Source organism: Brugia malayi, assembly GCF_000002995.4.
Source record: "Brugia malayi strain FR3 genome assembly, contig: Bm_v4_ChrX_scaffold_001, whole genome shotgun sequence".
Lineage (NCBI taxonomy): Eukaryota > Metazoa > Nematoda > Chromadorea > Rhabditida > Onchocercidae > Brugia > Brugia malayi.
The window spans coordinates 19,343,740-19,357,583 of NW_025062479.1; the positions used below are offsets into that span (position 1 = coordinate 19,343,740).

Below are 13,844 nucleotides of genomic sequence, written 5' to 3' on the forward strand. Positions count from 1 at the left end.
AAAACCACCACTTCACTTTATTGTGACCGTCGCACTTAAAATAGTTCATTCGAAAAATGATAGTGCGATGATAGATAAAATCATCATTAACTTTATTACGAGTGTAGGATTTAACTTTTCAAATGGCATCTATCGTACTGTTTGTAAAAACGAGCTCTAAGAGCCTCAAGGTCGCGTCCATTCTTTAATTTTATGGGTATGACTTTTACAGCAAAATAAATGCGTAAACACTTATATATGATACATGTAGAGCAATGATTAGCTCTCCTACTGGAGTTCCAGTTGAAACCTGACCTGAAACAAGTGCCAGTAGCACTGCTCCGAAAATACCGAAACTTCCAGGTAGAAAAGACCCAGAGTGGGAAATCAATGGAAAACTTGCTCCATGCTAAACACGACAACAAATGCAATTTTTTGACGCAATTCAATTAACCATTAAATTTACCATTTACTATCCTGTTTCACTCCATCACAAATATATTTTTCAGGAAATTTCAAGAATCTAATCCGTTTCATTACCCATCACTTACACATTAGACCAGGATTGAATTACATTAACTCTAGCTCACTAGCCTCCTCCTTAGGTACATCAACGTAATTCTGTCTAAAGAGTCACAAACATCCAGATTCAAATGCAAAACGAAAACAGCTTCTTGTACTTATTTTTTGACACTTTTTCCAAAATAAAAGGATATGATGGAAGTGGCACGAATGTCAGTCAAGCAAGTACAACCTGGCCGACCCTAATAAACAGGACGAGAAGTACAGGCATTCAATCGTCCTAGGCACAACGACTCACCCTAAACAACATTTTAAAATCTATGTCAAGTACACTTAAGTGGGAACCCGTCCAAAAAAATCTTACAGCCTACCTATTTTAAATTGACGCACGCCACACGCCAATTAGAGAGCAGCTGTCATGGAAGATTAGTGCTTCCATGACTCCAGCAGTCCTAGAGTTGACTTACACTAGCCTACAAACAACTACAAATTATCTAACTAATGCATACAGAAAAACTAATTATTGAATGAATTACTGAACTACCTAAATGCCTGCACAATTTATCACATTTCGACCGGCTGTCTTACTTTTCGTTGACAAACACGACCTCCCATCATGTCCGACTGTTTTTGAAACAGAAGCTACAAAAACTAATTTAAGATGAACATACTATATTTACAGTGTTCCAACTGTAGCGAATTATAATTTCGCGAAAACTCTAACCAAAATAAGGTTAACATAAAGGAAAACTAATAAATCATTTTTAAATTGTAAACAGTCTTATGAAATCATAAATCATCTCTCCATAAATATAGCTCTTTAAGGCCTATTACTTGTGATTTTTATGTTTACTGTGAAATTAGTTTTCATCACAATCTCTTCCTTTAAATTCCTTATATGACCTTACTGTAAACACCTCCAATTCCTCACATACGTGTCATATGCATGTTTAACCCTTTAAATATATAATCCTATTGTAAACACTTCCAATTCTTAGCTCATATGGTCTTATCGTAGACACACCCAATTATTATAAATACGTGATAAATAACATTATTTTCGACTCCACTGATCATAACCATATACAATTCCCCTCCCTTCCAAAACAGACTGAATTTCCCACTAAATATATAATACGTTCTATAAAAGTAAACTTACGATAATTTCACTGCTGTCTTATAAATAATAGCGTATCTGACGCCTACTACCTTCAATGCTATGTGCGGATTACAATAATTAAGGTAAGTTTTCCTAAATATATTTCACAAACCAACGACAACCTTTCAAGACACCAACTGGAGTCGTTTATCTGAAATGGAACAACGACATACTAAAATGCTGGTCATCAGAACGAAGCCACAGGAAAAGAAAGAAGAAATAAGTCAAGCTAACATTTTGTTCACTGCGATGCTGATTGAATGACAGAAACCCACCAAACTAAATTTATTAAAGTCTATCAACAGCGAACACTCGTGATTTTTTTGGAGAAAGTAAAGAATAAAGAGAGAGAAGGCAACAGTAATTTTTAGCGTTACTTTGAAAGAGATTAAAACGGTCTCGGCTACCACTCCTAGTCCTCGAAATAACGGTGCGGTACCTAGATCTACTACCTAAATGATATGTACATCCTGGAATGTCATCAAAACAAAGCACTTATCCATCGACTACCTAAAAATAAATTCTTGAAAATATTTCTACTGAAATTTGTAAACTTACAACTACCTAACAAATGCATCACAAAACACACTGTAACGTCCTAGAGCGTTTTATGAAGTACGATACTAACTACATCAAAACTTAAAAATAAAAAGTTACCTGCTAGAACTTACGAAAATCAAGTCCTAAAATATCTCACACCTATTTCGAACTATTCATTTCATGACGACGTTCTTGAAAGCAATACCACACCGCTGTACAATGAATTCAAACGTATCAAAACACTAATATAGTTCCTTAACCAGTGGAAGTTCTTTCAATTCGCATAATTTTTATATGTGGACCCTTGTAAATCGCGTATATGTCACAGCACTACCAACTAGTTATTTCTTCATCTATTATAATACTAGATGAACTAGGACCTAGTAATGTAAACTATAAGAAAAACAGTCCACCACCAATCTAAAATTCCCCAGCAGTTGCACAGAAGCCTCTATAACAGTTGACCAGCTGCAAATATACCTAATAATCTCCAAACAGCACTATTAATTACGATGTCCAAACGTTTGGGAACTGCTCAAATCCAAAGTTATCGACACAAAATCGAAATTGAAAGATCCTATCAAACCAGCCAACAAGGATACTGCAATAAATATGTCTTCCTCTGTTCACTAAAACATACTTCAGCAAAAACTATTCTGGCTACCACTCATTTTGCCAGCAAATTTTTTCTTTGTCTGCATCGGAATTTTAATTTCAAACTGCAAAAATTCGAAACTACAATACCAAATTTATTACAAAAAACTTTTTGTATAAAGCAACCCCTCGAACAAAAACCAAAAATACAACCACAATTTCACAGGGTGTCCCTGTTAACGTAGATGTGACTGTAGCACACTTGATCTACTCAAAATCATGTTAAAAAAACGAAGAAAAAATGTTAATGTAAAGTGTTTACAAATCATTACACAAATGAGTTGAATGTGATTTCTTCAGCGGGACTTCAGATCTCGAGTACATTCCCGTTCCTACCAAATTCTCACAGCTTGAGCTTTACTGCCACAACAACATCAGGACCAAGCGGATTGAAGAGACACCCTGCCTGACCGTCAGAAGTCCTAAATGCAAAATTCAACTACTTCAAATCAGGACCCGGGTAGTTAATAACCCTCACCCTACTCTTAAGCAATTTATATCCGCAATCAGAACCATGCGGTGTTCAAATAATCCGCGTCAACTAAATCATTCCTATAAATGGAGTCCACCTGACTGTTTACACATTTACCTACGAAATTTATTTCTCCTACAATTTTTTGGTCAGAAAAACCTATAATTTGGTCAGAACAAGCAGCAGATAGACACACATCTTCGGCTCACACAATACGAACTACTTTTTCGTCTCAAAACAATTACTGCCTGTCCACTCGGTATAAACGATATTAACGTACAATTTGATCCACATTAATTTAACATCAGACAGGGCTTCCAAAATTTCATAAATTTTGCAACACATTTGTCTACTAAATGAATAATTCATGAATGTCTAGCCATATAGAATGCAAATACTTCTGCAGTCAGGAAAGGACATGCACTGTTCACAAGCACCCGCCTGATTATTTTTTTTAGGCCTCTAACATTGAAATTACAGATGCACCTTAAGATCTTACAGATAACAAAGTTTGAGACCCTCATCGAAACGATTTCATTTCACTATTTCTTAATAAAGTCAGCACTTCGTCGTATCCCATCCAAAATATATTCCACCAATATTCATTATCACATCCACTTCCAAGATTACGCATTTTTTTCTATCCTTTTGTGACTACCATCACTTCATGTTCACATGAGATCCTTTTCTTCGTTCACTATTTTTGTTCAAGAACAATATATTTACTACTTAAAAGCATAACTACCACTTTATTGTACTACTATATGTTATGGAAGGGGTTTAAGAAACAATTGCCAATTCATCAATTACTTCTATTACTTACAATGTCTAACAACATTACTTTCTATACACAAACTATGTGCATAATAAATGCCTCTAATGAACGACCATATACAAATTACAAATGCTGCTTCTGATTTAATCCTCAAATTCACCATAAATCCACATTTACAGAACTAGTAATCCAATTACCAATAAATTTTTAAACCAAAAACGGCCATAACAACGAAAAACATATTGGACTGGGTATGACTAATTACTACACTCACTATTGAAGTTATCTTGAATTCTACAAACTTTCCCCTCTAAACAAATGCAGCATTTTTCCAAGCTTTGAAATTCTTTGAAATTAGGTCAGTTTTCTTCGGAAGCTTTTCAAAACGGGATACCCCTGCTGTTCTATTCGGTCTGAACCCAAACTTCGTAACGTAACAGATCTCTCGGGTGTTCCTGTGTCTCACTGCTCCACGGTGACGCTACGTAATAACTCAGGGATCGTCTTCAACCCTATCTGAGGATTACTCAATCTCTTCAATCCTGAAAATCTCCAATTCATTGGTGAACACTGTCAGTTGGGATATGCGTAATATCCAGCTTTCCTACGTAACTTTTATAACAACCCGAACGAATCAAGCCCAGAATTTTACTAGCCTCCATTATCACGAATTACGGGATGAAATATGGTTTCACTGCTATAACGAATTTCAAAATTGTGAACCTTAGAGCCCTTAACACCGATCCCAGTGTTTCTGCAATTTCTGTGAACTATGTACGCGCTAACTGACGTCCTACCATTCACTCCTTAACGTACCTGAAAAACAAAACCATTTCCCAGAACAAAAATGATAGGCATACTAAGAATATACCATTTAATCTACCTGTGGCCATCATCGCACCTCACTATCTTAGTTCAAGTCGTAAAACACTCACCTTGGTCGACTCACAGCAGCAACCTCCACCGAGCGAATCCTCGACCCATCTGTCCTTCCTCTGCTCAACATACCCAACACTCCACACATCCGTCCCATCTTGGTCACGGCACAGCACACCTCCCCATCCCTAACATCTGGACCACCCAAATGCATCCAACATTCACGAGCGGCAATAGCGCTGAACTGCCCACATCGTGCTTATATACAGCTAGGAGTAGACCCCTCTGGAAGACCACCCACTACGTATCGGATTCGTCGACTTTCGAAATGTGTCTTGTTCAAAAGAATAAAATGAGAAGATGAGGAGATAGACGCCGTACAAATAGAGAATGCGTTATGTGAAAATAAAAGAAAGCAGGAGAGGACGATATGAGAAATTGAGAGAGAGTGGAGGTGGAACTGAGCATCAGCTGATCGATTAGTTCTGCAGTGGCCCTACTCGATCGATAGTAGGTAGATGTTTACCATCAATTTGGAATGGCTTGATGAGTTGGGTGCCAGGCGGTAGGTGTTTTTTCGGAAAGTGCTGATGTGGGGAGAGACAAAAGCGCAGTCGAGAAGCTTCCTTTGCACTTGCCATCCCAGATTGAGCTCACAAAGATATATCACATCAAATGAAAGTGGATTCTGTTCAGCTTTAAATAATGAGGAACACTAAGGTTTGTTTTGTGAATCAGCGAAACCAGGTTGTGTACCAAGATGCTTCACATTTTAGTGACACTGATGTTCAACTGCTAGGAAAGCCGTTACTTGATGTCCGAGGGACGACATAACGTGGACTCATGATTACTTTTCTTTACTTTCCAAAATTCCACGGTAGAATAGTTCAAAAGTTGGGAAGTGCAAATCTAATTGATTTTAAAAGTCATCTCAACAATTGTTTCAAGGTTATGGTATGAAAATAGCATTATTAGTAGTTTGAAATCATGGCGTCCATGTACTTCAACCAGCTTAAAACTTGAGTGTACTCTGTAATATCATTCCATAAAACTACGGATCAAAATTTAAGTCTTATACTGGTTTCAACTATCACACATGTCAGAAGCAAGCCAAATAATGGCAGTTGAGCAAAGGGAATAAGGCATGTTACTCTCATTCCAGGCTGCCTTTTACAGTTTGTCATATTTCTATCATACACTTAAAAACTTCATAACACAGAATAATAACGAGTACAAAAAAACACAAATGTGGTTTTGCCCTCGTTATGGTTGTACTTTTCAAAAAGACAAAGCTAAGACCACAGCAGAGTCTTCAGAGCTAATAACTAAGTTTGAAACGAACATGTAAACATCGGATTATCAGCTTTAGAGATATCCCAAACATACTGTTTCGAAAGATCTGTCTCGTATGCTAAACCGTTCGATGTATGCATGGAGTGCCTGTAAAAATAAGTTGTAATTTGGCAAACGAATTCTTGGTACGTAGGAAATGTAAACAAACTTCCCCAGCCTGCAAATGAAAACACTTCGAAAATTTTTATATTGTTCAAGTGATATGATAATGATTTTTTTTTTTTTTTTTTTGACGAAGACAGTGCATTTCAATTAAAAGTAGTTATAAAGCATTTGTCGTAAGAGCTCATATGTTTGTGAGCAGACTTATCTATTGATATTTCTTCCTAGCATTTAAGACAGAAAGTTTGATATTATCACCGTTAGTCGTTTTTAACCTGAATGACCCTGTATTTCTGCGAACAGTCAGTCCAATTCAGGACAAGTACTTTGCAACATCGAACATTCTGTCGTATAACCATTATTAAAATTGCTAAGTATTTTTCTGTATCTTACGAAATAAGAAAAGCTCTGTAATGAATTATTAATGGAATCTTTTATTCCAGTCGAAATTATGCCGTATAAGAATAGATGTGAATGGGAAGAAAGATCACAAATTTTAGGAGTAAAGAAATGAAGTATCACATTTTTATTCTTTTCAGAGTGTGCAACATGAAACTTTTCGATTAGTGAAGGGCGAGCCAGTAAAAGACTGTCGAATCCAACAAGAAACAAACGACTGGTTATTTTATTCAGATGCAAAGTCGTGGAAATCCACACACGATGAAAGGAAAAATTAAACTATCTAGAAATAGGTGCGAGCGACTAATATGTAGCAGTATGGGAGATTTCAGTTGAATAGTGGGAGTTCTGATTAAAAACTGACCAGCTGAAGGACAGGATTTCTCCTGAAGGAACCAAACATCAACAGAAGCTTCTCCTTAGGCTAGTTCGAATTGAAAATTTTCATTTACACATTATTTCTACAGGGTAATATCGTATCGAGCTTTGCTCCGGACGTTTCATAGTTGTCGAAATTTCGACTAATTTGAGAAATTATATCTTTTTTCCTCCTTCGTAGAAATCTGGTTTTATTGAAATGCTCGAACTTGCTATATCACAAGATTATCCAAGTGGAAGCAGAAATCAGTTTCTTAAGAAATGATGAAAGAAGAGAGTGCTCGGCACCTTATTCCGCAGTATCTGTATCCATCATAAACGTCCCAAATCGGACTTCTGAGAATAAAGAATATAAAATAAAGGTGCTAAGAGATTTGTGAGGAAGGATTAGAATATTGTCCGCCTGCTGGCATTTTTAAATTTAGTGGCAAATATTTTTTGTCACTATGCCTGATGGGAGTCACTATGCCTCATTTTTTTCTCCGAAAATTAGTGCTTTTAGATTATAGCGTATTTCTATTAATTAATAACATTTCATATCCTTGCAACATAACGATGCATTTCATTTCTTATTCATTTCCAAACATTTAATACTTATTGAAATTCTTTCAGTACTCTCAGTTATCCCCACCATGTAGTTTTGGAATGTAATTTGATTGGAAAAACGAACTGGTATGATAAATCACTAACAACTATTATTTAATGTGCTGTTGAAACTGATCAAAATTTATCTTTTATAAATCACATATCGAATCAACAGATCCAGAGAAATCATGAATTGGATCAGTAAATCCATACACCTTGAGTTCATGGCTGACTTTACTATCAAAATGGTTCCTTTTATTTAACGAAAAGTCAGCGAAAAAAGACGTTGTCTTATATAAAATGTTTCAGTTGCTTTCACCGTTGATTAGACTTTTTTCAAATTTCGGATGGAGTGTCTACGTTCAAAATATTATTTTAAAATGCTGTAAGGATGATGCACAGATAATCGCAATATTGGGAATGTAGTGGGAGAGTGAAATGCTTGTATATACTTGTACTGTTGTAAAAGAAATCCCATTGATTTGATGTGAGTGAAATATTGTCCACGTAATTCCAAACAACCTGTTGTTGATGGCCATTAGCAGACATTAGTTGTCACGTAGCTACATCGCCGATCTGTCATCATACTCCTATGGTTTATTTTTGCAAACAGTAGTGCATTGCCTCATGCTGGAATCGAACCAGCGACCTTCTGTTTACGAGACAGACGCTCTGCCACTGAACTAATGAGGCTCAGCCTTTGCTGTTTTGCGGATGTGTAGAGGAAATTTACCATCGAATGTAATGAAAGGTCCAGCAATTGTTGACATAATATTTGGAATAAAGAATTTAAAACATATCTAAATCCCAAATGATCCATTTTTTGCATTTGTTAGATGACTTTTCTTCATATATTCTACATACCATCCACTCATTCCATTGCTAACATTTTTGTTTGAATTTCATCCAATTCCAACTTCAGTTTCCTATTTACATAACAAGACAAAACTCAATCGTTTTTGTTGAATAAATTACTGACTCGTCTTTTCTTTCTGTGATTAAAATGCTTTTGAGAAGGTAGAGAAAACTATGAGCAATCGCCAGGCAAAGAATCACAATTTCAGTACGTTGCAAATAATATGTTATGGAAAGACTGGCTAGCAGAAACTGACAGAAAAGAAGAAAAGACGAAGTGCTGAAATATAAACAAATATGAATGAGGTCGGTATGAAGCAACTTCTGAGACTCGAGCAGCTTGAAAGAAATGTAGTTTAGTATCTTTTTCAATTTTTTGCGACGAGTGTGCCAGATGCTCGTGTCGTGAAATCTAGAACTATTGTAGCCTAGAGTCGAAATGGACTTTCGTATGCACAAGAGCCTTCTTTGTTTGTATTGCAGTTGGTGTAGACGAATGTACTGAGTGGAAGGTCTGTTGTAACGATTTTATTCGCTAGCAACCATGATACAAATTTTTACCGCGAATATGCTTATAAATTCGCATATTTGACTGCGAATATAGGACGAAGAATATGAATAAATTGATTAAGAACTTAAAGGATTGAAATGAACTGAATTAAATGAAAGATAGAGACAGAAGAGGGAGAGAGTGAGAGAGCAGCCAAACTATAATTTGCTGGTATAAAAACTGAGTCATAAAAAGAGTTTAAAAAACTCTTTTTGTGCGCATTGACTTAGGGCAAGCGCATGATTATGCATGAATAAAGAGCTACCGGTAGATCCAGAGGAGTCACGAACTGAGTCAGTGGCTGAAATTAACAGCTGAAAAATTCTAGACAATCAGATAAGCTTAGCTGAATAGGGTGATGAGTGCTGGAATAATGAATGTTACATGAGATGCAATTTGAAAGAGTTTTGTATTTCTTTAACTAAGACAAATTTTAATATTATGAATTAATACAATTTTATTTAACATATTTTGTAAGTTGTTTGGAGATTCGCGAGACTGTTTCCAGTTTCGCGACTGTTCGACCACTGTTACTATCCCTTATCATAAAATATTTGCACCACCTCTTTCTGCATACTAAGTGGTAACCCACAGAAAACATTCTTATTGAGAACAATATTAGCTTGGTATCTTGTTCAACACGGAATAGAAAAGCAGAAGGAATATTTCTAGAGTATTTGAATCCATTAAAAAATTAAAATTCTCGATTATAAATTATGTCCAATTTTCAAGTTTTTCGACTAACTTTTACCCTCGGTTTTATCTCACTATAGAAGTGAAAAACAAGAAGTTGCACATTTTTGATCGATCCGATCTTTTTCTTGTTATTGGAACTCGAACAATACAATAACAATCTTATTACTTGTCGAACTATTCTGGAAAGGCAATCTCAATAATGTTAGGTACAAAATAGATGAACAGGGAATTTTTCTTTTGACTTTCCAATAAAAAATCTTTTCATTGAATGTATGGAAATTATTTCTAATATTTAATAATATTGTGTCCCGTAAACTATCACATGAGGTTATGAATGCAATTGTCTATCGAAGTTCGCAAATGTCTCAAATTCTTTTGTTTGAGGTCAAACTATTGAGCTCAAACTATGAACTCAGGTACTTTGTATTTGCTCATTTTTGTTAAAATGACAACTCAGGAAGCTAATACTGCGAATTCTCTACTATGGTGGTTGCAAACAAAGGCAAATGAAGACACTGCACTCCCCTCCATTTAACTGCTCGCCACGTTTCTTCGTACTTAGTTCTTTCGAAAAGAAGGCCAAAAATAAGTAATGCAAGCTACCTCTGGCCATGAGCCACTAAAAACTTCTTGTGGGAAAAACCGAATTGTAATATGTAGAAATGAAATTGTATTAAATCCATAGAAAAAGATTTTCTTGTTTGAATATTCTTTATTCAAATATTCCAATGCCACGTAAGGAATTATTTATCTGATGTTCACCTTTCATGTAACTGGACTTATTTAATTGTTTGTTAACTACTGTTGGAATTTGTTACTAATTAGATTGTCTACTATTATCAGCTCTTATTTAATTGATCCCTTTTGTTGTTTATCGGTTCTTTACTAACAGTAAATTATATTTGAATTTGACAAGGTTAACAGTTCTTTGTTTAGCTGACCTCCTTTGCGGGTAAATCACCTTGTTATGAGCTGATGCTTACCTTTCCTTTATTGAGGTCAGGTTTTCGGGATAGCAATCTGCTGGCATTCATTGCCTTCCTGCAGCTACTTTCTCAAGCTTTCTAATATTGCTCAATAGCTATGATCAACGATAATCTTTATCTCAATAAAATAAACATTGATCAGGCGTCGCCTTCTCTGTAAAGCAACAATTATACGGCTGTACAAATTACTTGAATCAAACCTATCTTAGGACAAGAATTATTTGATGCCCGAAATGAAATATGTCTGAAAGTTTAACAAAAGGAACCGAAATAGAATTACCGCACGGAAGACTTCTCAATGGACCATTGAATGTGCCGTACCCTCTGAAAGTCCACGATGAACGGAATTCAACAATTCAGTCAATGGAATTCTCAGTTAAGGAAGTCAACAAACCAAAAAAAAAACTTGTCACTCTATGAGCTAGAAATGGTATAAAACGATGTATTCAAATAAAGATACCCAATTATTCCTCCTGAAGGTTTTCATCTCACAGTGAACTAAAAATATGTCAAAATAGATTTGTATTAAATCCATAAGACAAAAGATCGTCGTATATGAATAATCCTCAGATAAATGTTTCACTTAGAAAATCCCGGTACTTATCTGCACTCTCTGAAATTTTACAGTTTGTTAACATGCCTTGCATATGTGTTGAAAATTACTCCCAATTTCATTATCATGATCTTCCAACCTGATAGCCAAACTCAGGCTTTACTATTAACAGGTTGTCATGGTAAGTCGATTCTTTACCGTTGATAAACATTGTGGTATTTATCTCTTTGTTGTTAATTTTATGAGCTTAAGAATCCACACAGTTGTCCTTATTGATCTTGACCACTTATTAAAACAATTCGCGTCTATTAGTTTAAAACTTTTTATAAACTTATAGATTCCCATTGTGGTCAGTTGTTCTTTTCCAGCCATGATTTTCTTTGTGATTCCAACTAACAATTTCTTTAAATTGGCTTCTGCTTGGTTGCTTGCTTTCCCCTTATGTTCATTGAGAATTCTTCGTAGATTTCAGTTCATAATTTATGAGTGCTTTTCGCATTTCTTTAGTTCATAGTATAATATTGTCAACCTAAAGATTTTTTTCGGATCTTCAGGGTAATTTCATTTCCATAACCTTCTAGGCGACAGTTGAATCTAGCTAATAGTAAAAAAGTAAATGATATCACCCGAATGGAACTTTTCGGAAACAATAACATACTATGTTATTTTTGATTTGTCCTTGGATATCTTGCAATCAAAGGAGCTTAGTGCAGTTTCGCTCTGATAGAAATAATTCCAGTTGAAAAAATATTTTTTCTATTATTCTTAATCGAAGCAATACACCTGCTAAATCGGAAATGTAATCAGACACGGTATAAAATGCCATTTAAACTTTTCATACCTTTGAAGTAAGCAAAAGCTCTTATGTTGTCGATTTATTTGTGTTAATACCTCATGATGGGAGCAAATAGTAACCTAATTCATGCCCAACTTCACTTCTTCAGTGATATTAGATTACATTTGTTCTTAAACTATTTCACTGTATCGATTAAGTTTTTTTTTTTTTTTTTTTGAAAACTGATAAATCTTTCAAGGCCAATTTGATATCGTACATTTTGTTCAGTAAAAGTTCTCCTTTGAAATACTTCCTCGCTTGCTCGTCATCATAAGCATTAGGTTATTCCTGAATACTTCTAGTTTCCAGAATTGACCTATTTCTAGAATCATGATAACACTATTTACATTCATTGATTTAGTATTAACAAATGCAATATTTGCATAATTAGGAGATTTATTGATGTATGTATTTCTAGTTATTATAGGACTGATCTTTGTGAGATTACGTAGAACCCCGATACAATATTGTGGATTGATTTGGCATGAAATAATCAAAGTAATAGCACCAGTAAATATATTCTGTCTTTTCCAATATGCTATTTCTTCGTCTAGTTGTTCTTGAGGTCATACGTAACAACCGTGGTAGCTCGACTTAATTTTAGTTCTTCTGTTAGGTAATCTAAATACGTAAGCATTGATAGTTGAAATTTCTGATTCCAAAAAAAAAAAAAAACTCCGTTCCACTTTTGTAGTTCAACATGATTGCGGAGCTTTATTACCAAATGAAAAGTTTCAAATTTTCGTCTTTGGTTCCTTCTAATTTCAGTCGACTCACTAATTCCTTAGATACAAAAGATGAGTGTAAGCCAACATCAAATATCGCTAGAGCATTTCTAAGTGGTGTGGATCAACTACATTTATTTCTTTACATAAAAATAAATTTCGTTTACTTTTTCTGGTTTTCATTTTCTACAATTGAATTTGTGAATGTAGTCAAATCCGCGTAAAGTCTTTATATTTGAGAGGATACAGTGCCGTATTATGAAAATTTTCACAGTGGAAACAAGAAGTTTCCCTCTTTTGCAATCATTTGTTGCATGTCCTGTTCAAAGATACTAGAAACTTACGATGATGCTCCTCAAACGTTCCATACGGAACTTAAAGTGACAGCTTCCTTTTTCAGTGGTCCTTGTAACTTCTGCTTCACAGGAGTTACCTTTATTTCTAGTTGATTACTTGAGCTGATTGAGTTGTTTCATTTGAATGATTTAATTGCAGCTAAGGTTGAAGTTTCGCCCCTACTATTAATATTTAGTTGGTTTCTTCTTCCTGATAATTGCTTGACTTCTTGCTTTGACATTCCTTAGTACTAGTTCTTTCAATCATCGGATCCTATAAACCGACCATTTCGTTGATTCCACTTTAATTGCACATTTTGTTAAATATGTAAGCCAGCAGTTTATTTTCAATTGCAATTTCAATATTTCAATGCTCTAAGTTCTCATCGATAGCTTCCAGTTGTCGAAATATTTTTCAGATTGCTTCAATCATTGTTTTCCAGCCACGATTTCTTGTGATAGAATACAATTCATTACAAAGTGACTACTTCTCTTTATAATGAAAGATTTATCAT

The 13,844-nt window shown here is 35.0% G+C and overlaps 2 protein-coding genes and 1 non-coding gene across 3 annotated transcripts; 1 reads left to right on the forward strand and 2 right to left on the reverse strand.

Annotated features, from left to right (window-relative positions):
- Positions 1-4,637: 4,637 nt before the first annotated feature.
- Positions 4,638-5,618, reverse strand: Bm10302 (Uncharacterized protein; the record flags this gene model as incomplete). The annotated part of the gene is made up of 5 exons (XM_043075416.1): positions 4,638-4,643; positions 4,825-4,855; positions 4,906-4,917; positions 5,037-5,221; positions 5,478-5,618. 5 exons carry the CDS (start codon positions 5,616-5,618, stop codon positions 4,638-4,640), a joined length of 375 nt encoding a protein of 124 aa, XP_042931350.1.
- A 64-nt stretch (positions 5,619-5,682) lies between these two features.
- Bm544 (Uncharacterized protein) lies at positions 5,683-7,109 on the forward strand (the record flags this gene model as incomplete). Its single annotated transcript, XM_043075417.1, has 2 exons — positions 5,683-5,697; positions 6,972-7,109. 2 exons carry the CDS (start codon positions 5,683-5,685, stop codon positions 7,107-7,109), a joined length of 153 nt encoding a protein of 50 aa, XP_042931351.1.
- A 1,306-nt stretch (positions 7,110-8,415) lies between these two features.
- Positions 8,416-8,487, reverse strand: Bm14611. The gene has a single exon. It is a non-coding gene; the product is annotated as a tRNA-Thr (tRNA).
- Between the last annotated feature and the right edge of the window lie 5,357 nt (positions 8,488-13,844).